The sequence below is a fragment of the Heterodontus francisci genome, chromosome 5 (genome assembly GCF_036365525.1).
Source record: "Heterodontus francisci isolate sHetFra1 chromosome 5, sHetFra1.hap1, whole genome shotgun sequence".
NCBI classification, from domain to species: Eukaryota; Metazoa; Chordata; class Chondrichthyes; order Heterodontiformes; family Heterodontidae; genus Heterodontus; species Heterodontus francisci.
Window position 1 is genome coordinate 5,843,713 of NC_090375.1, and position 25,869 is coordinate 5,869,581.

At 48.7% G+C, this 25,869-nt stretch overlaps 1 protein-coding gene across 1 annotated transcript in view; it reads right to left on the bottom strand.

Annotated features, from left to right (window-relative positions):
- Positions 1-25,869, bottom strand: part of LOC137369690 (nucleolar transcription factor 1-like) — a 173,363-nt gene that overhangs the window by 2,139 nt on the left and 145,355 nt on the right. Inside the window, exon 11 of the mRNA XM_068031025.1 lies at positions 8,014-8,061. Coding sequence (XP_067887126.1) covers positions 8,014-8,061 — 48 coding nt within the window. The remainder of the gene's footprint in view (positions 1-8,013; positions 8,062-25,869) is intronic.

Sequence of the window (25,869 nt, forward strand, 5' to 3'; positions counted from 1 at the left end):
ATCTGTTATGTGGGACCTTATCGAAAGCTTTCTGAAAGTCCAAATACACCACTTCCACTGGTTCTCCCTTATCTATTCTACTAGTTACATCCTCAAACAAATTCCTGTAGATTTGTCAAGCATGTTTCGTAAATCCATGATGACTTTGTCCGATCCTGTCATTGTTTTCCAAGTGCTCTGCTATTACATCTTTTATAATGGACTCTAGCAGTTTCCCCATGACTGATGTCAGGCTAACCGGTCTATAATTCCCTGTTTTCTCTCCACCTCCTTTTTTAAATAGTGAGGTTACATTAGCTACCCTCCAATCCGTTGGAACTGTTCCAGAGTCTATAGAATATTGAAAAATGACCAGCAATGCATCTACTATTTCTACAGCCACTTCCTTAAATACTCTGGGATGTAGATTATCAGGCTCTGGGAATTTATCGGCCTTCAATCCCATCAATTTCCCTAACACCATTTCTCTACTAATACTGATTTCATACAGTTCCTCCTTCTCACTAGACCCTATGTTCCCCAACATTTCTGGGAGGTAATTTGTGTCCTCCTTTGTGAAGACAGAACCAAAGTATGTATTTAATTGGTCTGCCATTTCTTTGTTCCCATTATAAATTCCCCCGTTTCTGACTGTAAGGGACCTACATTTGTCGTCACTAATCTTCTTCTCTTCACATATCTATAGAAGCTTTTACAGTCAGTTTTTATGTTCTCTGCAAGCTTACTCTCATACTCTATTTTCCCCCCCTTAATCAATCCCTTTGTCCTCCTTTGCTGAATTCTAAACTGCTCCCAATCCTCAGGTTTGCTGCTTGTTCTGGCCATTTTATATTTCTCCTCCTTGGATCTAATACTATCCCTAATTTCTTTTGTTAAGCCACGGTTGAGCCACCCGTCCTGTTTTATTTTTGCGCCAGACAGGAATGAACAATTGTTGTAATTCATCCATACACTCTTTAAATGCTAGCCATTGCCTATCCACTGTCAACCCGTTAAGTAATGTTCCCCAATCTATCATAGCCAACTCGCGCCTCATACCTTCATAGTTTCTTTTATTTAGATTCAGGACCCTAGTCTCGGAATCAACTCTGTCGCTCTCCATCTTAATGAAGAAATCTATCATGTTATGGTCGCTCTTCCCCAAGGGACCCCGCACAACAAGATTGTTAACTAATCCTTTCTCATTGCACAATACCCAGTCGAGGATGGCCTGTTCTCTAGTTGGTTCCTCAACGTATTGGTCCAAAAACCCATCACGTATGCACTCCAGGAATTCCTCCTGTACAGTATTATTGCTAATTTGGTTTGCCCAATCTATATGTAGATTAAATTCATCCATAATAACAGTTGCACCCTTATTGCATGCATCTCTAATTTCCTGTTTAATGCCATCCTCTACATCACCGCTGCTGTTTGGAGGTCTATATACAGCCCCCACCAACGTTTTCTGCCCCTTGGCATTTCTTAGCTCTACCCATACAAATTCCACATCAGGATTCTCTGAGCTAATATCCTTCCTCACTATTGTATTGATTTTCTCTTTTACTAACAACGTTACTGCAGCTCCTTTCCCTTTTTGCCTGTCCTTCCTAAATATTGAATACCCCTGGATGTTCAGTTCCCATCCTTGGTCACCCTGCAGACATGTCTCCGTAATCACAACAATATCATATACATTTACATCTATTTGCGCAGTTAATTCACCTACCTTATTGCGACTACTCCGCGCATTGAAACACAATGCCTTTAGGCTTGTCTTTTTAACATTCTTAGTCATCTTAGCATTATTTCGCACTATGGCCCTATTTGTTTCTTACCCTTGATTTCTATGCCTTCCACTTTTGCCTTTTTGTTTCGTCTTTCGTTTCGATCCTTGTTTCTTTCTCAAGTCTCCCCACTCAGGTACCCATTCCCCTGCCATTCTAGTTTAAATCCTCCCCAACAGCACTAGCAAACACCCCTGCGAGGACATCAGTTCCGGTCCTGCCTGGGTGTGACCCATCCCACTTGTACAGGTCCCACCTTCCCCAGAACCAGTTTCGATGTCCCAGGAATCTAAATCCCTCCCTCCTGCACCATTTCTCCAGCCACGCATTCATCTGGTCTATTCTCCTGTTCCTATACTCACTAACACGTGGCACAGGAAGTAATCCTGAGATTACTACCTTATGAGGTCCTGCTTTTTAATTTAGCTCCTAACTCCTTAAATTCATCTTGCAGGACCTCATCCCTTTTTCTACCTATGGAGTTGGTACCGACATGTTCCATGACCACTGGCTGTTCACCCTCCCCCTTCAGAATGTCCTGCAGCCGCTCCGAGACATCCTTGACCCGAGCACCAAGGAGGCAACATACCATCCTAGAGTCTCGTTTGCGGCCACAGAAACGCCTGTCTGTTCCCTTTACAATCAAATCTCCTATCACTATGGCTCTCTCAGTCTTTTTCCCCTCCTGCTGTGCAGCAGAGCCGTCTGTGGTGCCATGAACTTGGCTGTTGCTGCTTTCTCCTGGGAGGCCACCACCCCCCTCCCCCAACAGTATCCAAAGCAGTATATCTGTTTGAGAGGGGGATGGCCACAGGGGACTCCTGCACTACCTGCCTGCGCCTACTACTCTGTCTGGTGGTCACCCATCTCTTTTCTGCCTGTGCAGCCATTACCTGCGCTGTGACCACCTCACTAAACGTGCTATCCACAACGTCCTCAGCATCGCGGATGCTCCACAGTGAATCCACCCGCAGCTCCAGCTCCGTAATGCGGATAGTCAGTAGCTGCAGATGGATACACTTCCTGCACACATGGTCGTCAGGGACACTCGAAGCGTCCCTGATTTCCCACATAGCGCAGGAGGAGCATATCACAGGGCTGAGCTCTCCTGCCATGACTTATCTTTCGATTAGTTACTCCCTATAAAAAATACTAATTACAGTAGGGCCTTGTTCTATCCCAAACAAAGAACAAAGAACAGTACAGCACAGAAACAGGCCATTCGGCCCTCCAAGCCTGCGCCGATCTTGATGCCTGCATAAACCTTCTGCACTTCCGGGGCCCATATCCCTCTATTCCCTTCCTATTCATGTATTTGTCAAGATGTCTCTTAAACGTCGCTATCGTATCTGCTTCCACCACCTCCCCCGGCAGCAAGTTCCAGGCACTCACCACCCTCTGTGTAAAAAACACTACCCACTACAATCTAAAGTTCTTAATAAATTACACTAACTTTAAAAACAACAGTTTAGTAGTGCTCACCTTATCACTTATATGATAGGTTTTGAGGTTTTTTCAAAAAAAACTTACCCTTTTTAAGCTACTTATATGCACTAACAGCTGTTACTTACCCAACCAATCACCTTGCAGATTTCCCATGATGTCACTAAGTTTTTTCCCCCCTCTATGGAATCTCAGCGCGTGCCGGCACAGAGAGAGAGAGAGAGAGACAGAGCCTGCCGCCGCTCCGGTCTCCAGGTAAGTAAGGCAGCATTTGACCGAGTATGGTATCAAGGAGCCTGAGCAAAACTGAAGTCAATGGGAATTAGGGGGAAAACTCTCCGCTGGTTGGAGTCAGACCGAGTGCAAAGGAAGATGGTTGTGGTTGTTGGAGGTCAATCATCTCAGTCCCAGGACATCACTGCAGGAGTTCCTCAGGGTAATGTCCTAGGCCCAACCATCTTCAGCTGCTTCATCAATGACCTTCTCTCCATCATAAGGTCAGAAGTGGGGATGTTCGCTGATGATTGCACAATGTTCAACACCATTCGCGACTCCTCAGATACTGACACAGACCATGTCCACATGAAGCAAGACCTCAAAAAGCATTCAGGCTTGAGCTGATAAGTGGCAAGTAACATTCATGCAACAGAAATGCAAGACAATGACCATCTCCAAAAAGAAAGAATCTAACCATCTTCCCTTGACATTCAATGGCATTACCATCACTGAATCCCCCACTATCAACATCCTGGGGAGTTACCATTGACCAGAAACTGAACTGAACCAGCCATACAAATACTGAGGCGACAAGAGCAGGTCAGAGGCTGGGAATTCTGAGGCGAGTAACTCACCTCCTGACTCCCCAAAGCCTGTCCACCATCTACAAGGCACAAGTCAGGAGTGTGATGGAATACTCCCCACTTGCCTGGTTGAGTGCAGTTCCAACAACACTCAAGAAGCTCGACACCATCCAGGACAAAGCAGCCCGCATGATCGGAACGTCATCCAGAAACATTCACTCCCTCCACCACTGATGCACAGTGGCAGCAGTGTGTACCATCTACAAGATGCACTGCAGCAACTATCCAAGGCTCCTTTGACAGCACCTTCTAAACCCGCGACCTCTACCAACTAGAAGGACAAGGGCAGCAGATGCATGGGAACACCACCACCTGCAAGTTCCCCTCCAAGTCACACACCATCCTGACTTGGAACTATATCGCCGTTCCTTCACTGTCGCTGGGTCAAAATCCTGGATCTCCCTTCCTAACAGCACTGTGGGTGTACCTACCCCAAATGGACTGCAGCGGTTCAAGAAGGCAGCTCACCACCACCTTCTCAAGGGCAATTAGGGATGGGCAATAAATACTGGCCTGGCCAGCGACGCCCACATCCCATGAATGAATAAAAAAGAACGATATAAACCCAGTTGGGAATGTAAGCGGTGAGGACCCAAAGAGGCTGGAAAGAAATATAGACAGGTTAAATGAGTGGGCTAAAAGGTGGCAGATGGAGTATAATGTGGGGAAACTGTGGAGTTATTCACTTTGGTAGTAAGAATAGAAAATCAAATTTTTTTTTTTAGCAGGCATGAAACTTATAAGAGTTGATGTTCTGAGAGACTTGGGCGTGCTCATAAAGGAACACAAAAAGTTTTCATGCAGGTACAGCAAGCAATTAGAAAGGCAGAAGGCATGTTGGCCTTTATTGTAAGGGGATTGGAGTACAGAAATAAGGAAGTCTTGCTGCAATTGTACAGGGTTTTGGTGAGACCACATCTTGAATACTGTGCAGTTTTGGTCTCCATATCTAAGGAAGGATATACTTGCATTGGAGTGGTACAGTGAATGTTCACTTGATTCGTCCCAGGGATAAGAGGTTGTCCTATGATGAGAGGCTGAGTAAATTGGGTCTGTATTCACTGGAGTTTAGAAAAGTTAGAGGGGATCGCATTGAAATGTACAAGATTCTGAAGGGGCTGGATAGGATAGAAACTGGAAAATCTAGAACACGGGGCAGAGACTCACGATAAAGGGCCGATCATTTAGGACTGAGATGAGGAGAAATTACTTCACTCAAAGCGTTGTGAATCTTTGGAATTCTCTACTCCAGAGGGTTGTGGATTCTCCATCATTGAATACATTTAAAGCTGGGATAGATAGATTTTTGGTTGCTCAGGCAATCAAAGGATATGGGGAGCGGGTGGGAAAGTGGAGTTGAAGCCCAAGATCAGCCATGATTGTATTGAATGGTGGAGCAGGCTCGATGGGCCGCATGGTCTACTCCTGCTCCTATTTCTTATCGCTCTCTTACCAAAACCCAGCACTGTCCCCCCGTGTTACCAAAACCCAGGGTCATCGCCTACAATCAAAGTCTGAAAGATCCCGGTCCAGGTAAACTCCACGGCCCTCACCATGTGCTGTCTGTTACCCAAGTTCATCTCCCACATTTACTGTGTTCTCAGCTTTAATACTGAAGGTTTGAGATAAAAATAGAAATACATTGGTAGATAAGAAGAAATAAAATAAAATAAAATAAAACATGTTCCCTCCAGGGTAATAGGAGCAACAAGCCCAGAGAACCATGGATGACCAGAAACATTCAGGGTACGATGAGAAGGAAAAGAGAGGCTTTTAGCAAATACAAGGAGAGCAAATCAATGGAAGCATTAGTGGAGTACAGAAAGTGTAGGATGGAGCTCAAGAAAGCAATTAGGAGAGCAAAGAGGGGAAATGAGAAAGCTCTGGCTGGTAAAAGTAGGGAAAATCCCAAGATATTCTATAAGTATATCAATGGGAAGAGGATAACCAGGGAAAGAGTAGGACCCATTCGGGACCAAGGGGGAAATCTGTGGGTGGAGGAAGAGGACATTGGTAGGGTGTTGAACGAATACATCACATCTGTCTTCACCCCAGAGAAAGAGGATGTAGATATGGAACTTAGAGAGAGAGACTGTGAGGTTCTTGAGCAAATTGTCATAGGGAGTGACAAGGTATTGGAGGTTTTGGAAGGCTTAAAAGTGGACAAATCTCCAGGTCTGGATGATTTGTGTCCCAGGATGCTGTGGGAGGCGAGGGTGGAGATTGCAGGGGCTCTGACCCTAATTTTTAATTCATCTCTGGCCACGGGGGAGGTGCCAGAGGACTGCAGAACAGCTAATGTGGTCCCACTATTAAAGAAAGGTTGTAGAGATAAGCCAGGGAACTACAGACCAGTGAGTCTCACGTCAGTGGTAGGGAAACTATTGGAGAAAATTCTGAAGGAGAGAATCTATCTCCACTTGGAGGCAAAATTTGATTAGGAATAGTCAGCATGGCTTTGTCAGAGGGAGGTCATGCCTAACAAATTTGATTGAATTTTTTGAGCATGTGACCAGGTGTGTAGATGAGCGTAGTGCAGTTGATGTAGTTTACATGAATTTCAGCAAAGCCTTTGACAAAGTCCCACATGGGAGACTTATCAAGAAAGCAAATGCACATGGGATACAAGGGAACTTGATAAGGTAGATTCAAAATTGGCTTAGCTGTAGGAGACAGAGAGTGATGACAGAAGGCTGTTTTAGTGACTGGAAGTCAGTGTCCAGTGGCGTACCACAGGGATCTGTGCTGGGTCCCCTATTGTTTGTCATTTATAGAAACGACATAGATAATTATGTGGGGGGTAGGATCAGTAAGTTTGCAGATGACACAAAGATTGGCCGAGTGGTTAACAGTGAGGTTGAGTGTCTTAGGTTACAGGAAGATATCGACGGGATGGTCAAATGGGCAGAAAAGTGGCAGATGGAATTTAACGCTGAAAAGTGTGAGGTGACACACTTTGGAAGGAGTAATGTGACACGGAAGTATTCAATGAATGGCCTGACACTGGGAAGTTCCGAGGAACAAAGGGACCTTGGCGTGTTTGTCCATAGATCTCTGAAGGCAGAAGGGCAGGTTAATAGGGTGGTGAAAAAGGCACATGGGACACTTGCCTTTATCAATCGAGGCATAGATTACAAAAGCAGGGAGGTCATGTTGGAGTTGTATAGAACTTTGGTAAGGCCACAGCTGGAGTACTGTTCCCCAGTTGAAGGGTCAGTTACGAGGGGTCACAAGTTTAAGCTGAGGGGCGGGAGGTTTAAGGGGGATTTGAGGAAGGACCTTTTTACCCAGAGGGTGGTGACGGTGTGGAATGCCCTGCCTGGGAGGGTGGTAGAGGCAGGTTGCCTCACATCCTTTAAAAAGTACTTGGATGAGCACTTGGCAGGTCATAACATTCAAGGCTATGGGCCAAGTGCTGGCAAATGGGATTAGGTAGACAGGTCAGGTGTTTTTATGCATCGGTGCAGACTCGATGGGCCGAAGGGCCTCTTCTGCACTGTATTATTCTGTGATTCTGTGAAAAGCTACTCATTTATGCTTTTCACAGAATCAACCCCGAAAGCAGCAGTAAAATTCCAGATACCTTTTAATTAAATTGGAATTTAATTTATTCAGTATGTTAGTGGTGCTAATGTGATCCCTGGCATAGGAGTTCACAGGAACAGGAGGCGACTATTCAGACCCTCGAACTAGTTCGACCATAAAAACCCACTCATACTGTTATAGAACGGTCAGACTCTGGCTCATTCTAAGCAACACAACTGCAGGCCGACCAGCTCATTTAAACAGCTCAGTGTATGTTTGCGGCCGACAGGCCAAGGCCAAACTGGGGTCACGGGTCAGAGGTCAGACTGGAAACCTGGGTCAGGTAAAGTTGTTGTGAACTGGATTTAAAGTAGACACGGGTTTCCCAAGAGCTCTGCTGCTGTCACTCAAATACTCACTGAGGTCATATATTCCTTGTACACGGACCGTTCTTGTGGAGACAGAGACTGAAAGATACAAAAAGGGCATCAAATTATCACATTCAAATTAATCTGCTACATTTACAATGAACAACACAAACCAACCAACTCATTGGTCACTGTATAACACTGGGGTACAGTACTGGTGGGGAGAGATCTGTCACTGTATAACATTGGGGTACAGTACTGGTGGGGAGGGATCTGTCACTGTATAACACTGGGGTACAGTACTGGTGGGGAGAGATCTGTCACTGTATAACACTGGGGTACAGTACTGGTGGGGAGAGATCTGTCACTGTATAACATTGGGGTACAGTACTGGTGGGGAGGGATCTGTCACTGTATAACACTGGGGTACAGTACTGGTGGGGACAGGTCTGTCACTGTATAACACTGGGGTACAGTACTGGTGGGGACAGGTCTGTCACTGTCAAACACTGGGGTACAGTACTGGTGGGGACAGGTCTGTCACTGTATAACACTGGGGTACAGTACTGGTGGGGACGGGTTGTCACTGTATAACACTGGGGTACAGTACTGGTGGGGACGGGTCTGTCACTGTATAACACTGGGGTAGACTACTGGTGGGGACGGGTCTGTCACTGTATAACACTGGGGTACAGTACTGGTGGGGACGGGTCTGTCACTGTATAACACTGGGGTACACTACTGGTGGGGACGGGTCTGTCACTGTATAACACTGGGGTACAGTACTGGTGGGGACAGGTCAGACACTGTATAACACTGGGGTACAGTACTGGTGGGGACAGGTCTGTCACTGTATAACACTGGGGTACAGTACTGGTGGGGACAGGTCTGTCACTGTATAACACTGGGGTACAGTACTGTTGGGGACAGGTCTGTCACTGTATAACACTGGGGTACAGTACTGGTGGAGACAGGTCTGTCACAGTATAACACTGGGGTACAGTACTGGTGGGGACAGGTCTGTCACTGTACAACACTGGGGTACAGTACTGGTGGGTACAAGTCTGTCACTGTATAACACTGGGGTACAGTACTGGTGGGGACAGGTCTGTCACTGTAAAACACTGGGGTACAGTACTGGTGGGGACAGGTCTGTTGCTGTATAACACTGGGATACAGTACTGGTGGGGACAGGTCTGACACCGTAAACACTGGCGTACAGTACTGGTGGGGAGAGATCTGTCACTGTATAATACTGGGGTACAGTACTGGTGGGGAGAGATCTGTCACTGTATAACACTGGGGTACAGTACTGGTGTGGACAGGTTTGTCACTGTATAACACTGGAGTACAGTACTGGTGGGGACAGGTCTGTCACTGTAAAGCACTGGGGTACAGTACTGGTGGGGACAGGTTTGTCACTGTATAACATTGGAGTACAGTACTGGTGGGGACAGGTCTGTCACTCTATAATACTGGGGTACAGTACTGGTGTGGACAGGTCTGTCACTGTATAACACTGGGGTACAGTACTGGTGGGGAGAGATCTGTCACTGTATAATACTGGGGTACAGTACTGGTGGGGAGAGATCTGTCACTGTATAACACTGGGGTACAGTACTGGTGGGGAGAGATCTGTCACTGTATAATACTGGGGTACAGTACTGGTGGGGAGAGATCTGTCACTGCATAATACTGGGGTACAGTACTGGTGGGGAGAGATCTGTCACTGTATAACACTGGGGTACAGTACAGGTGCAGATGGGTCTGACACTGTATAACACTGGGATACAGTACTGGTGTGGACAGGTTTGTCACTGTATAACATTGGAATACAGTACTGGTGGGGACAGGTGTGTCACTGTATAACACTGGGGTACAGTACTGGTGTGGACAGGTCTGTCACTGTATAACACTGGGGTACAGTACTGGTGGGGACAGGTCTGTCACTGTATAACACTGGGGTACAGTACTGGTGGGGATAGATCTGTCACTGTATAACACTGGGGTACAGTACTGGTGGGGAGAGATCTGTCACTGTATAACACTGGAGTACAGTACTGGTGGGGACAGGTCTGTTACTGTATAACACTGGGGTACAGTACAGGTGCAGATGGGTCTGACACTGTATAACACTGGGATACAGTACAGGTGTGGACAGGTGTGTCACTCTATAACACTGGGGTACAGTACTGGTGTGGACAGGTCTGTCACTGGATAACACTGGGGTACAGTACTGGTGGGGACAGGTCTGTCACTGTATAACACTGGGGTACAGTACTGGTGGGGATAGATCTGTCACTGTATAACACTGGGGTACAGTACTGGTGTGGACAGGTCTGTCACTGTATAACACTGGAGTACAGTACTGGTGGGGACAGGTCTGTCACTGTAAAACACTGGGGTACAGTACTGGTGGGGAGAGATCTGTCACTGTATAATACTGGGGTACAGTACTGGTGGGGACAGGTCTGACACCGTAAAACACTGGCGTACAGTACTGGTGGGGAGAGATCTGTCACTGTATAATACTGGGGTACAGTACTGGTGGGGAGAGATCTGTCACTGTATAATACTGAGGTACAGTACTGGTGGGGAGAGATCTGTCACTGTATAACACTGGGGTACAGGACTGGTGGGCACAGGTCTGTCACTGTATAACATTGGGGTACAGTACTGGTGGGGACACGTCTGTCACTGTATAACACTGGGGTACAGTACTGGTGGAGACAGGTCTGTCACAGTATAACACTGGGGTACAGTACTGGTGGGGACAGGTCTGTCACTGTATAACACTGGGGTACAGTACTGGTGGGTGCAAGTCTGTCACTGTATAACACTGGGGGACAGTACTGGTGGGTACAGGTCTGGCCCTGTATAACACTGGGGTACAGTACTGCTGGGGACAGGTCTGTCACTGTAAAACACAGGGGTACAGTACTGGTGGGGACAGGTCTGTTGCTGTATAACACTGGGGTACAGTACTGGTGGGGAGAGATCTGTCACTGTATAACACTGGGGTACAGTACTGGTGGGGACAGGTCTGTCACTGTATAACACTGGGGTACAGTACTGGTGGGTACAAGTCTGTCACTGTATAACACTGGGGTACAGTACTGGTGGGGACAGGTCTGTCACTGTAAAACACTGGGGTACAGTACTGGTGGGGACAGGTCTGTTGCTGTATAACACTGGGATACAGTACTGGTGGGGACAGGTCTGACACCGTAAACACTGGCGTACAGTACTGGTGGGGAGAGATCTGTCACTGTATAATACTGGGGTACAGTACTGGTGGGGAGAGATCTGTCACTGTATAATACTGGGGTACAGTACTGGTGGGGAGAGATCTGTCACTGGATAACACTGGGGTACAGTACTGGTGGGGCAGGTCTGTCACTGTATAACACTGGAGTACAGTACTGGTGGGGACAGGTCTGTCACTGTAAAGCACTGGGGTACAGTACTGGTGGGGACAGGTTTGTCACTGTATAACATTGGAGTACAGTACTGGTGGGGACAGGTCTGTCACTCTATAACACTGGGGTACAGTACTGGTGTGGACAGGTCTGTCACTGTATAACACTGGGGTACAGTACTGGTGGGGAGAGATCTGTCACTGTATAATACTGGGGTACAGTACTGGTGGGGAGAGATCTGTCACTGTATAATACTGGGGTACAGTACTGGTGGGGAGAGATCTGTCACTGTATACCACTGGGGTACAGTACTGGTGGGGACAGGTCTGTTACTGTACAACACTGGGGTACAGTACAGGTGCAGATGGGTCTGACACTGTATAACACTGGGATACAGTACTGGTGTGGACAGGTTTGTCACTGTATAACATTGGAATACAGTACTGGTGGGGACAGGTCTGTCACTCTGTAACACTGGGGTACAGTACTGGTGGGGAGAGATCTGTCACTGGATAACATTGGGGTACAGTACTGGTGGGGAGGGATCTGTCACTGTATAACACTGGGGTACAGTACTGGTGGGGACAGGTCTGTCACTGTATAACACTGGGGTACAGTACTGGTGGGGACAGGTCTGTCACTGTAAAACACTGGGGTACAGTACTGGTGGGGACGGGTTGTCACTGGATAACACTGGGGTACAGTACTGGTGGGGACGGGTCTGTCACTGTATAACACTGGGGTACACTACTGGTGGGGACGGGTCTGTCACTGTATAACACTGGGGTACAGTACTGGTGGGGACAGGTCTGTCACTGTATAACACTGGGGTACAGTACTGGTGGGGACAGGTCTGTCACTGCATAACACTTGGGTACAGGACTGGTGGGGACGGGTCTGTCACTGTATAACACTGGGGTACAGTACTGGTGGGGACAGGTCAGACACTGTATAACACTGGGGTACAGTACTGGTGGGGACAGGTCTGTCACTGTATAACACTGGGGTACAGTACTGGTGGGGACAGGTCTGTCACTGTATAACACTGGGGTACAGTACTGGTGGGGACAGGTCTGTCACTGTGTAACACAGGAGTACTGTACTGGTGGGGACGGGTCTGTCACTGTATAACACTGGGGTAGACTACTGGTGGGGACGGGTCTGTCACTGTATAACACTGGGGTACAGTACTGGTGGGGACGGGTCTGTCACTGTATAACACTGGGGTACACTACTGGTGGGGACGGGTCTGTCACTGTATAACACTGGGGTACAGTACTGGTGGGGACAGGTCAGACACTGTATAACACTGGGGTACAGTACTGGTGGGGACAGGTCTGTCACTGTATAACACTGGGGTACAGTACTGGTGGGGACAGGTCTGTCACTGTATAACACTGGGGTACAGTACTGTTGGGGACAGGTCTGTCACTGTATAACACTGGGGTACAGTACTGGTGGAGACAGGTCTGTCACAGTATAACACTGGGGTACAGTACTGGTGGGGACAGGTCTGTCACTGTACAACACTGGGGTACAGTACTGGTGGGTACAAGTCTGTCACTGTATAACACTGGGGTACAGTACTGGTGGGGACAGGTCTGTCACTGTAAAACACTGGGGTACAGTACTGGTGGGGACAGGTCTGTTGCTGTATAACACTGGGATACAGTACTGGTGGGGACAGGTCTGACACCGTAAACACTGGCGTACAGTACTGGTGGGGAGAGATCTGTCACTGTATAATACTGGGGTACAGTACTGGTGGGGAGAGATCTGTCACTGTATAACACTGGGGTACAGTACTGGTGTGGACAGGTTTGTCACTGTATAACACTGGAGTACAGTACTGGTGGGGACAGGTCTGTCACTGTAAAGCACTGGGGTAGAGTACTGGTGGGGACAGGTTTGTCACTGTATAACATTGGAGTACAGTACTGGTGGGGACAGGTCTGTCACTCTATAATACTGGGGTACAGTACTGGTGTGGACAGGTCTGTCACTGTATAACACTGGGGTACAGTACTGGTGGGGAGAGATCTGTCACTGTATAATACTGGGGTACAGTACTGGTGGGGAGAGATCTGTCACTGTATAACACTGGGGTACAGTACTGGTGGGGAGAGATCTGTCACTGTATAATACTGGGGTACAGTACTGGTGGGGAGAGATCTGTCACTGCATAATACTGGGGTACAGTACTGGTGGGGAGAGATCTGTCACTGTATAACACTGGGGTACAGTACAGGTGCAGATGGGTCTGACACTGTATAACACTGGGATACAGTACTGGTGTGGACAGGTTTGTCACTGTATAACATTGGAATACAGTACTGGTGGGGACAGGTGTGTCACTGTATAACACTGGGGTACAGTACTGGTGTGGACAGGTCTGTCACTGTATAACACTGGGGTACAGTACTGGTGGGGACAGGTCTGTCACTGTATAACACTGGGGTACAGTACTGGTGGGGATAGATCTGTCACTGTATAACACTGGGGTACAGTACTGGTGGGGAGAGATCTGTCACTGTATAACACTGGAGTACAGTACTGGTGGGGACAGGTCTGTTACTGTATAACACTGGGGTACAGTACAGGTGCAGATGGGTCTGACACTGTATAACACTGGGATACAGTACAGGTGTGGACAGGTGTGTCACTCTATAACACTGGGGTACAGTACTGGTGTGGACAGGTCTGTCACTGGATAACACTGGGGTACAGTACTGGTGGGGACAGGTCTGTCACTGTATAACACTGGGGTACAGTACTGGTGGGGATAGATCTGTCACTGGATAACACTGGGGTACAGTACTGGTGTGGACAGGTCTGTCACTGTATAACACTGGAGTACAGTACTGGTGGGGACAGGTCTGTCACTGTAAAACACTGGGGTACAGTACTGGTGGGGAGAGATCTGTCACTGTATAATACTGGGGTACAGTACTGGTGGGGACAGGTCTGACACCGTAAAACACTGGCGTACAGTACTGGTGGGGAGAGATCTGTCACTGTATAATACTGGGGTACAGTACTGGTGGGGAGAGATCTGTCACTGTATAATACTGAGGTACAGTACTGGTGGGGAGAGATCTGTCACTGTATAACACTGGGGTACAGGACTGGTGGGCACAGGTCTGTCACTGTATAACATTGGGGTACAGTACTGGTGGGGACACGTCTGTCACTGTATAACACTGGGGTACAGTACTGGTGGAGACAGGTCTGTCACAGTATAACACTGGGGTACAGTACTGGTGGGGACAGGTCTGTCACTGTATAACACTGGGGTACAGTACTGGTGGGTGCAAGTCTGTCACTGTATAACACTGGGGGACAGTACTGGTGGGTACAGGTCTGGCCCTGTATAACACTGGGGTACAGTACTGCTGGGGACAGGTCTGTCACTGTAAAACACAGGGGTACAGTACTGGTGGGGACAGGTCTGTTGCTGTATAACACTGGGGTACAGTACTGGTGGGGAGAGATCTGTCACTGTATAACACTGGGGTACAGTACTGGTGGGGACAGGTCTGTCACTGTATAACACTGGGGTACAGTACTGGTGGGGACAGGTCTGTTGCTGTATAACACTGGGATACAGTACTGGTGGGGACAGGTCTGACACCGTAAACACTGGCGTACAGTACTGGTGGGGAGAGATCTGTCACTGTATAATACTGGGGTACAGTACTGGTGGGGAGAGATCTGTCACTGTATAATACTGGGGTACAGTACTGGTGGGGAGAGATCTGTCACTGGATAACACTGGGGTACAGTACTGGTGGGGCAGGTCTGTCACTGTATAACACTGGAGTACAGTACTGGTGGGGACAGGTCTGTCACTGTAAAGCACTGGGGTACAGTACTGGTGGGGACAGGTTTGTCACTGTATAACATTGGAGTACAGTACTGGTGGGGACAGGTCTGTCACTGTATAACACTGGGGTACAGTACTGGTGTGGACAGGTCTGTCACTGTATAACACTGGGGTACAGTACTGGTGGGGAGAGATCTGTCACTGTATAATACTGGGGTACAGTACTGGTGGGGAGAGATCTGTCACTGTATAATACTGGGGTACAGTACTGGTGGGGAGAGATCTGTCACTGTATACCACTGGGGTACAGTACTGGTGGGGACAGGTCTGTTACTGTACAACACTGGGGTACAGTACAGGTGCAGATGGGTCTGACACTGTATAACACTGGGATACAGTACTGGTGTGGACAGGTTTGTCACTGTATAACATTGGAATACAGTACTGGTGGGGACAGGTCTGTCACTCTGTAACACTGGGGTACAGTACTGGTGGGGAGAGATCTGTCACTGGATAACATTGGGGTACAGTACTGGTGGGGAGGGATCTGTCACTGTATAACACTGGGGTACAGTACTGGTGGGGACAGGTCTGTCACTGTATAACACTGGGGTACAGTACTGGTGGGGACAGGTCTGTCACTGTAAAACACTGGGGTACAGTACTGGTGGGGACGGGTTGTCACTGGATAACACTGGGGTACAGTACTGGTGGGGACGGGTCTGTCACTGTATAACACTGGGGTACACTACTGGTGGGGACGGGTCTGTCACTGTATAACACTGGGGTACAGTACTGGTGGGGACAGGTCTGTCACTGTATAACACTGGGGTACAGTACTGGTGGGGACAGGTCTGTCACTGCATAACACTTGGGTACAGGACTGGTGGGGACGGGTCTGTCACTGTATAACACTGGGGTACAGTACTGGTGGGGACAGGTCAGACACTGTATAACACTGGGGTACAGTACTGGTGGGGACAGGTCTGTCACTGTATAACACTGGGGTACAGTACTGGTGGGGACAGGTCTGTCACTGTATAACACTGGGGTACAGTACTGGTGGGGACAGGTCTGTCACTGTGTAACACAGGAGTACTGTACTGGTGGGGTCAGGTCTGTCACTGTATAACACAGGAGTACAGTACTGGTGGGTACAGGTCTGTCACTGTATAACACTGGGGTACAGTACTGGTGGGGACAGGTCTGTCACTGTATAACACTTGGGTACAGTACTGGTGGGGACAGGTCTGTCACAGTATAACACTGGGGTACAGTACTGGTGGAGACAGGTCTGTCACAGTATAACACTGGGGTACAGTACTGGTGGGGACAGGTCTGTCACTGTATAACACTGGGGTACAGTACTGGTCGGTACAAGTCTGTCACTGTATAACACTGGGGTACAGTACTGGTGGGGACAGGTCTGTCACTGTAAAACACTGGGGTACAGTACTGGTGGGGACAGGTCTGTTGCTGTATAACACTGGGATACAGTACTGGTGGGGACAGGTCTGACACCGTAAACACTGGCGTCCAGTACTGGTGGGGAGAGATCTGTCACTGTATAATACTGGGGGACAGTACTGGTGGGGAGAGATCTGTCACTGTATAATACTGGGGTACAGTACTGGTGGGGAGAGATCTGTCACTGTATAACACTGGGGTACAGTACTGGTGTGGACAGGTTTGTCACTGTATAACACTGGAGTACAGTACTGGTGGGGACAGGTCTGTCACTGTAAAGCACTGGGGTACAGTACTGGTGGGGACAGGTCTGTCACTGTATAACACTGGGGTACAGTACTGGTGGGGACAGGTTTGTCACTGTATAACATTGGAGTACAGTACTGGTGGGGACAGGTCTGTCACTCTATAACACTGGGGTACAGTACTGGTGTGGACAGGTCTGTCACTGTATAACACTGGGGTACAGTACTGGTGGGGAGAGATCTGTCACTGTATAATACTGGGGTACAGTACTGGTGGGGAGAGATCTGTCACTGTATAATATTGGGGTACAGTACTGGTGGGGAGAGATCTGTCACTGTATAACACTGGGGTACAGTACTGGTGGGGACAGGTCTGTTACTGTATAACACTGGGGTACAGTACAGGTGCAGATGGGTCTGACACTGTATAACACTGGGATACAGTACTGGTGTGGACAGGTTTGTCACTGTATAACATTGGAATACAGTACTGGTGGGGACAGGTCTGTCACTCTATAACACTGGGGTACAGTACTGGTGTGGACAGGTCTGTCACTGTATAACACTGGGGTACAGTACTGGTGGGGACAGGTCTGTCAGTGTATAACACTGGAGTACAGTACTGGTGGGGACAGGTCTGTCAGTGTATAACACTGGAGTACAGTACTGGTGGGGACAGGTCTGTCACTGTAAAACACTGGGGTACAGTACTGGTGGGGAGAGATCTGTCACTGTATAATACTGGGGTACAGTACTGGTGGGGACAGGTCTGACACCGTAAAACACTGGCGTACAGTACTGGTGCGGAGAGATCTGTCACTGTATAATACTGGGGTACAGTACTGGTGGGGAGAGATCTGTCACTGTATAACACTGGGGTACAGGACTGGTGGGTACAGGTCTGTCACTGTATAACATTGGGGTACAGTACTGGTGGGGACAGGTCTGTCACTGTATAACACTGGGGTACAGTACTGGTGGAGACAGGTCTGTCACAGTATAACACTGGGGTAAAGTACTGGTGGGGACAGGTCTGTCCCTGTATAACACTGGGGTACAGTACTGGTGGGTACAAGTCTGTCACTGTATAACACTGGCGTACAGTACTGGTGGGGACAGGTCTGTCACTGTAAAACACTGGGGTACAGTACTGGTGGGGACAGGTCTGTTGCTGTATAACACTGGGGTACAGTGCTGGTGGGGAGAGATCTGTCACTGTATAATACTGGGGTACAGTACTGGTGGGGAGAGATCTGTCACTGTATAATACTGGGGTACAGTACTGGTGGGGAGAGATCTGTCACTGTATAACACTGGGGTACAGTACTGGTGGGGACAGGTTTGTCACTGTATAACACTGGGGTACAGTACTGGTGGGGACAGGTCTGTTACTGTATAACACTGGGGTACAGTACTGGTGCAGATGGGTCTGACACTGTATAACACTGGGATACAGTACTGGTGTGGACAGGTTTGTCACTGTATAACATTGGAGTACAGTACTGGTGGGGACAGGTCTGTCACTCTATAACACTGGGGTACCGTACTGGTGTGGACAGGTCTGTCACTATAACACTGGGGAACAGTACTGTTGGGGACAGGTTTGTCACTGTATAACACTGGGGTACAGTACTGGTGGGGACAGGTTTGTCACTGTATAACACTGGAGTACAGTACTGGTGGGGACAGGTCTGTCAGTGTATAACACTGGGGTACAGTACTGGTGGGGACAGGTTTGTCACTGTATAACACTGGGGTACAGTACTGGTGGGGACAGGTCTGTCACTGTATAACACTGGGGTACAGTACTGGTGTGGACAGGTTTGTCACTGTATAACACTGGAGTACAGTACTGGTGGGGACAGGTCTGTCAGTGTATAACACTGGAGTACAGTACTGGTGGGGACAGGTCTGTCAGTGTATAACACTGGAGTACAGTACTGGTGGGGACAGGTCTGTCAGTGTATAACACTGGAGTACAGTACTGGTGGGGACAGGTCTGTCACTGTAAAACACTGGGGTACAGTACTGGTGGGGACAGGTCTGTTGCTGTATAACACTGGGATACAGTACTGGTGGGGACAGGTCTGACACCATAAAACACTGGCGTACAGTACTGGTGGGGAGAGATCTGTCACTGTATAATACTGGGGTACAGTACTGGTGGGGAGAGATCTGTCACTGTATAATACTGGGGTACAGTGCTGGTGGGGAGAGATCTGTCACTGTATAACACTGGGGTACAGTACTGGTGTGGACAGGTTTGTCACTGTATAACATTGGAGTACAGTACTGGTGGGGACAGGTCTGTCACTCTATAATACTGGGGTACAGTACTGGTGTGGACAGGTCTGTCACTGTATAACACTGGGGTACAGTACTGGTGGGGAGAGATCTGTCACTGTATAATACTGGGGTACAGTACTGGTGGGGAGAGATCTGTCACTGTATAACACTGGGGTACAGTACTGGTGGGGAGAGATCTGTCACTGTATAATACTGGGGTACAGTACTGGTGGGGAGAGATCTGTCACTGCATAATACTGGGGTACAGTACTGGTGGGGAGAGATCTGTCACTGTATAACACTGGGGTACAGTACAGGTGCAGATGGGTCTGACACTGTATAACACTGGGATACAGTACTGGTGTGGACAGGTTTGTCACTGTATAACATTGGAATACAGTACTGGTGGGGACAGGTGTGTCACTGTATAACACTGGGGTACAGTACTGGTGTGGACAGGTCTGTCACTGTATAATACTGGGGTACAGTACTGGTGGGGATAGATCTGTCACTGTATAACACTGGGGTACAGTACTGGTGGGGAGAGATCTGTCACTGTATAACACTGGAGTACAGTACTGGTGGGGACAGGTCTGTTACTGTATAACACTGGGGTACAGTACAGGTGCAGATGGGTCTGACACTGTATAACACTGGGATACAGTACTGGTGTGGACAGGTTTGTCACTGTATAACATTGGAATACAGTACTGGTGGGGACAGGTGTGTCACTGTATAACACTGGGGTACAGTACTGGTGGGGACAGGTCTGTCACTGTATAATACTGGGGTACAGTACTGGTGGGGATAGATCTGTCACTGTATAACACTGGGGTACAGTACTGGTGGGGAGAGATCTGTCACTGTATAACACTGGAGTACAGTACTGGTGGGGACAGGTCTGTTACTGTATAACACTGGGGTACAGTACAGGTGCAGATGGGTCTGACACTGTATAACACTGGGGTACAGTACTGGTGTGGACAGGTCTGTCACTGTATAACACTGGGGTACAGTACTGGTGGGGACAGGTCTGTCACTGTATAACACTGGGGTACAGTACTGGTGGGGATAGATCTGTCACTGTATAACACTGGGGTACAGTACTGGTGTGGACAGGTCTGTCACTGTATAACACTGGAGTACAGTACTGGTGGGGACAGGTCTGTCAGTGTATAACACTGGAGTACAGTACTGGTGGGGACAGGTCTGTCACTGTAAAACACTGGGGTACAGTACTGGTGGGGAGAGATCTGTCACTGTATAATACTGGGGTACAGTACTGGTGGGGACAGGTCTGACACCGTAAAACACTGGCGTACAGTACTGGTGGGGAGAGATCTGTCACTGTATAATACTGGGGTGCAGTACTGGTGGGGAGAGATCTGTCACTGTATAATACTGAGGTACAGTACTGGTGGGGAGAGATCTGTCACTGTATAACACTGGGGTACAGGACTGGTGGGCACAGGTCTGTCACTGTATAACATTGGGGTACAGTACTGGTGGGGACACGTCTGTCACTGTATAACACTGGGGTTCAGGACTGGTGGAGACAGGTCTGTCACAGTATAACACTGGGGTACAGTACTGGTGGGGACAGGTCTGTCACTGTATAACACTGGGGTACAGTACTGGTGGGTGCAAGTCTGTCACTGTATAACACTGGGGGACAGTACTGGTGGGTACAGGTCTGGCCCTGTATAACACTGGCGTACAGTACTGGTGGGGACAAGTCTGTCACTGTAAAACACAGGGGTACAGTACTGGTGGGGACAGGTCTGTTGCTGTATAACACTGGGGTACAGTACTGGTGGGGAGAGATCTGTCACTGTATAACACTGGGGTCCAGTACTGGTGGGGAGAGATCTGTCACTGTATAACACTGGGGTACAGTACTGGTGGGGACAGGTTTGTCACTGTATAACACTGGGGTACAGTACTGGTGGGGACAGGTCTGTTACTGTATAACACTGGGGTACAGTACTGGTGCAGATGGGTCTGACACTGTATAACACTGGGATACAGTACTGGTGTGGACAGGTTTGTCACTGTATAACATTGGAGTACAGTACTGGTGGGGACAGGTCTGTCACTCTATAACACTGGGGTACAGTACTGGTGTGGACAGGTCTGTCACTGTATAACACTGGAGTACAGTACTGGTGGGGACAGGTCTGACACTATAACACTGGGGAACAGTACTGTTGGGGACAGGTTTGTCACTGTATAACACTGGAGTACAGGACTGGTGGGGACAGGTTTGTCACTGTATAACACAGGAGTACAGTACTGGTGGGTACAGGTCTGTCACTGTATAACACTGGGGTACAGTACTGCTGGGGACAGGTCTGTCACTGTATAACACTGGGGTACAGTACTGCTGGGGACAGGTCTGTCACTGTATAACACTGGGGTACAGTACTGGTGGAGACAGGTCTGTCACAGTATAACACTGGGGTACAGTACTGGTGGGGACAGGTCTGTCACTGTATAACACTGGGGTACAGTACTGGTGGGTACAAGTCTGTCACTGTATAACACTGGGGTACAGTACTGGTGGGGACAGGTCTGTCACTGTAAAACACTGGGGTACAGTACTGGTGGGGACAGGTCTGTTGCTGTATAACACTGGGATACAGTACTGGTGGGGACAGGTCTGACACCGTAAACACTGGCGTACAGTACTGGTGGGGAGAGATCTGTCACTGTATAATACTGGGGTACAGTACTGGTGGGGAGAGATCTGTCACTGTATAATACTGGGGTACAGTACTGGTGGGGAGAGATCTGTCACTGGATAACACTGGGGTACAGTACTGGTGGGGCAGGTCTGTCACTGTATAACACTGGAGTACAGTACTGGTGGGGACAGGTCTGTCACTGTAAAGCACTGGGGTACAGTACTGGTGGGGACAGGTTTGTCACTGTATAACATTGGAGTACAGTACTGGTGGGGACAGGTCTGTCACTCTATAACACTGGGGTACAGTACTGGTGTGGACAGGTCTGTCACTGTATAACACTGGGGTACAGTACTGGTGGGGAGAGATCTGTCACTGTATAATACTGGGGTACAGTACTGGTGGGGAGAGATCTGTCACTGTATAATACTGGGGTACAGTACTGGTGGGGAGAGATCTGTCACTGTATAACACTGGGGTACAGTACTGGTGGGGACAGGTCTGTTACTGTACAACACTGGGGTACAGTACAGGTGCAGATGGGTCTGACACTGTATAACACTGGGGTACAGTACTGGTGTGGACAGGTTTGTCACTGTATAACATTGGAATACAGTACTGGTGGGGACAGGTCTGTCACTCTGTAACACTGGGGTACAGTACTGGTGGGGAGAGATCTGTCACTGGATAACATTGGGGTACAGTACTGGTGGGGAGGGATCTGTCACTGTATAACACTGGGGTACAGTACTGGTGGGGACAGGTCTGTCACTGTATAACACTGGGGTACAGTACTGGTGGGGACAGGTCTGTCACTGTAAAACACTGGGGTACAGTACTGGTGGGGACGGGTTGTCACTGGATAACACTGGGGTACAGTACTGGTGGGGACGGGTCTGTCACTGTATAACACTGGGGTACACTACTGGTGGGGACGGGTCTGTCACTGTATAACACTGGGGTACAGTACTGGTGGGGACAGGTCTGTCACTGTATAACACTGGGGTACAGTACTGGTGGGGACAGGTCTGTCACTGCATAACACTTGGGTACAGGACTGGTGGGGACGGGTCTGTCACTGTATAACACTGGGGTACAGTACTGGTGGGGACAGGTCAGACACTGTATAACACTGGGGTACAGTACTGGTGGGGACAGGTCTGTCACTGTATAACACTGGGGTACAGTACTGGTGGGGACAGGTCTGTCACTGTATAACACTGGGGTACAGTACTGGTGGGGACAGGTCTGTCACTGTGTAACACAGGAGTACTGTACTGGTGGGGTCAGGTCTGTCACTGTATAACACAGGAGTACAGTACTGGTGGGTGCAGGTCTGTCACTGTATAACACTGGGGTACAGTACTGGTGGGGACAGGTCTGTCACTGTATAACACTTGGGTACAGTACTGGTGGGGACAGGTCTGTCACAGTATAACACTGGGGTACAGTACTGGTGGAGACAGGTCTGTCACAGTATAACACTGGGGTACAGTACTGGTGGGGACAGGTCTGTCACTGTATAACACTGGGGTACAGTACTGGTCGGTACAAGTCTGTCGCTGTATAACACTGGGGTACAGTACTGGTGGGGACAGGTCTGTCACTGTAAAACACTGGGGTACAGTACTGGTGGGGACAGGTCTGTTGCTGTATAACACTGGGATACAGTACTGGTGGGGACAGGTCTGACACCGTAAACACTGGCGTACAGTACTGGTGGGGAGAGATCTGTCACTGTATAATACTGGGGGACAGTACTGGTGGGGAGAGATCTGTCACTGTATTAATACTGGGGTACAGTACTGGTGGGGAGAGATCTGTCACTGTATAACACTGGGGTACAGTACTGGTGTGGACAGGTTTGTCACTGTATAACACTGGAGTACAGTACTGGTGGGGACAGGTCTGTCACTGTAAAGCACTGGGGTACAGTACTGGTGGGGACAGGTCTGTCACTGTATAACACTGGGGTACAGTACTGGTGGGGACAGGTTTGTCACTGTATAACATTGGAGTACAGTACTGGTGGGGACAGGTCTGTCACTCTATAACACTGGGGTACAGTACTGGTGTGGACAGGTCTGTCACTGTATAACACTGGGGTACAGTACTGGTGGGGAGAGATCTGTCACTGTATAATACTGGGGTACAGTACTGGTGGGGAGAGATCTGTCACTGTATAATATTGGGGTACAGTACTGGTGGGGAGAGATCTGTCACTGTATAACACTGGGGTACAGTACTGGTGGGGACAGGTCTGTTACTGTATAACACTGGGGTACAGTACAGGTGCAGATGGGTCTGACACTGTATAACACTGGGATACAGTACTGGTGTGGACAGGTTTGTCACTGTATAACATTGGAATACAGTACTGGTGGGGACAGGTCTGTCACTCTATAACACTGGGGTACAGTACTGGTGTGGACAGGTCTGTCACTGTATAACACTGGGGTACAGTACTGGTGGGGACAGGTCTGACACCGTAAACACTGGCGTACAGTACTGGTGGGGAGAGATCTGTCACTGTATAATACTGGGGGACAGTACTGGTGGGGAGAGATCTGTCACTGTATAATACTGGGGTACAGTACTGGTGGGGAGAGATCTGTCACTGTATAACACTGGGGTACAGTACTGGTGTGGACAGGTTTGTCACTGTATAACACTGGAGTACAGTACTGGTGGGGACAGGTCTGTCACTGTAAAGCACTGGGGTACAGTACTGGTGGGGACAGGTCTGTCACTGTATAACACTGGGGTACAGTACTGGTGGGGACAGGTTTGTCACTGTATAACATTGGAGTACAGTACTGGTGGGGACAGGTCTGTCACTCTATAACACTGGGGTACAGTACTGGTGTGGACAGGTCTGTCACTGTATAACACTGGGGTACAGTACTGGTGTGGACAGGTCTGTCACTGTATAATACTGGGGTACAGTACTGGTGGGGAGAGATCTGTCACTGTATAATACTGGGGTACAGTACTGGTGGGGAGAGATCTGTCACTGTATAATATTGGGGTACAGTACTGGTGGGGAGAGATCTGTCACTGTATAACACTGGGATACAGTACTGGTGGGGACAGGTCTGTTACTGTATAACACTGGGGTACAGTACAGGTGCAGATGGGTCTGACACTGTATAACACTGGGATACAGTACTGGTGTGGACAGGTTTGTCACTGTATAACATTGGAATACAGTACTGGTGGGGACAGGTCTGTCACTCTATAACACTGGGGTACAGTACTGGTGTGGACAGGTCTGTCACCGTATAACACTGGGGTACAGTACTGGTGGGGACAGGTCTGTCACTGTATAACACTGGGGTACAGTACTGGTGGGGATAGATCTGTCACTGTATAACACTGGGGTACAGTACTGGTGTGGACAGGTCTGTCAGTGTATAACACTGGAGTACAGTACTGGTGGGGACAGGTCTGTCAGTGTATAACACTGGAGTACAGTACTGGTGGGGACAGGTCTGTCACTGTAAAACACTGGGGTACAGTACTGGTGGGGAGAGATCTGTCACTGTATAATACTGGGGTACAGTACTGGTGGGGACAGGTCTGACACCGTAAAACACTGGCGTACAGTACTGGTGCGGAGAGATCTGTCACTGTATAATACTGGGGTACAGTACTAGTGGGGAGAGATCTGTCACTGTATAATACTGGGGTACAGTACTGGTGGGGAGAGATCTGTCACTGTATAACACTGGGGTACAGGACTGGTGGGTACAGGTCTGTCACTGTATAACATTGGGGTACAGTACTGGTGGGGACAGGTCTGTCACTGTATAACACTGGGGTACAGTACTGGTGGAGACAGGTCTGTCACAGTATAACACTGGGGTAAAGTACTGGTGGGGACAGGTCTGTCCCTGTATAACACTGGGGTACAGTACTGGTGGGTACAAGTCTGTCACTGTATAACACTGGCGTACAGTACTGGTGGGGACAGGTCTGTCACT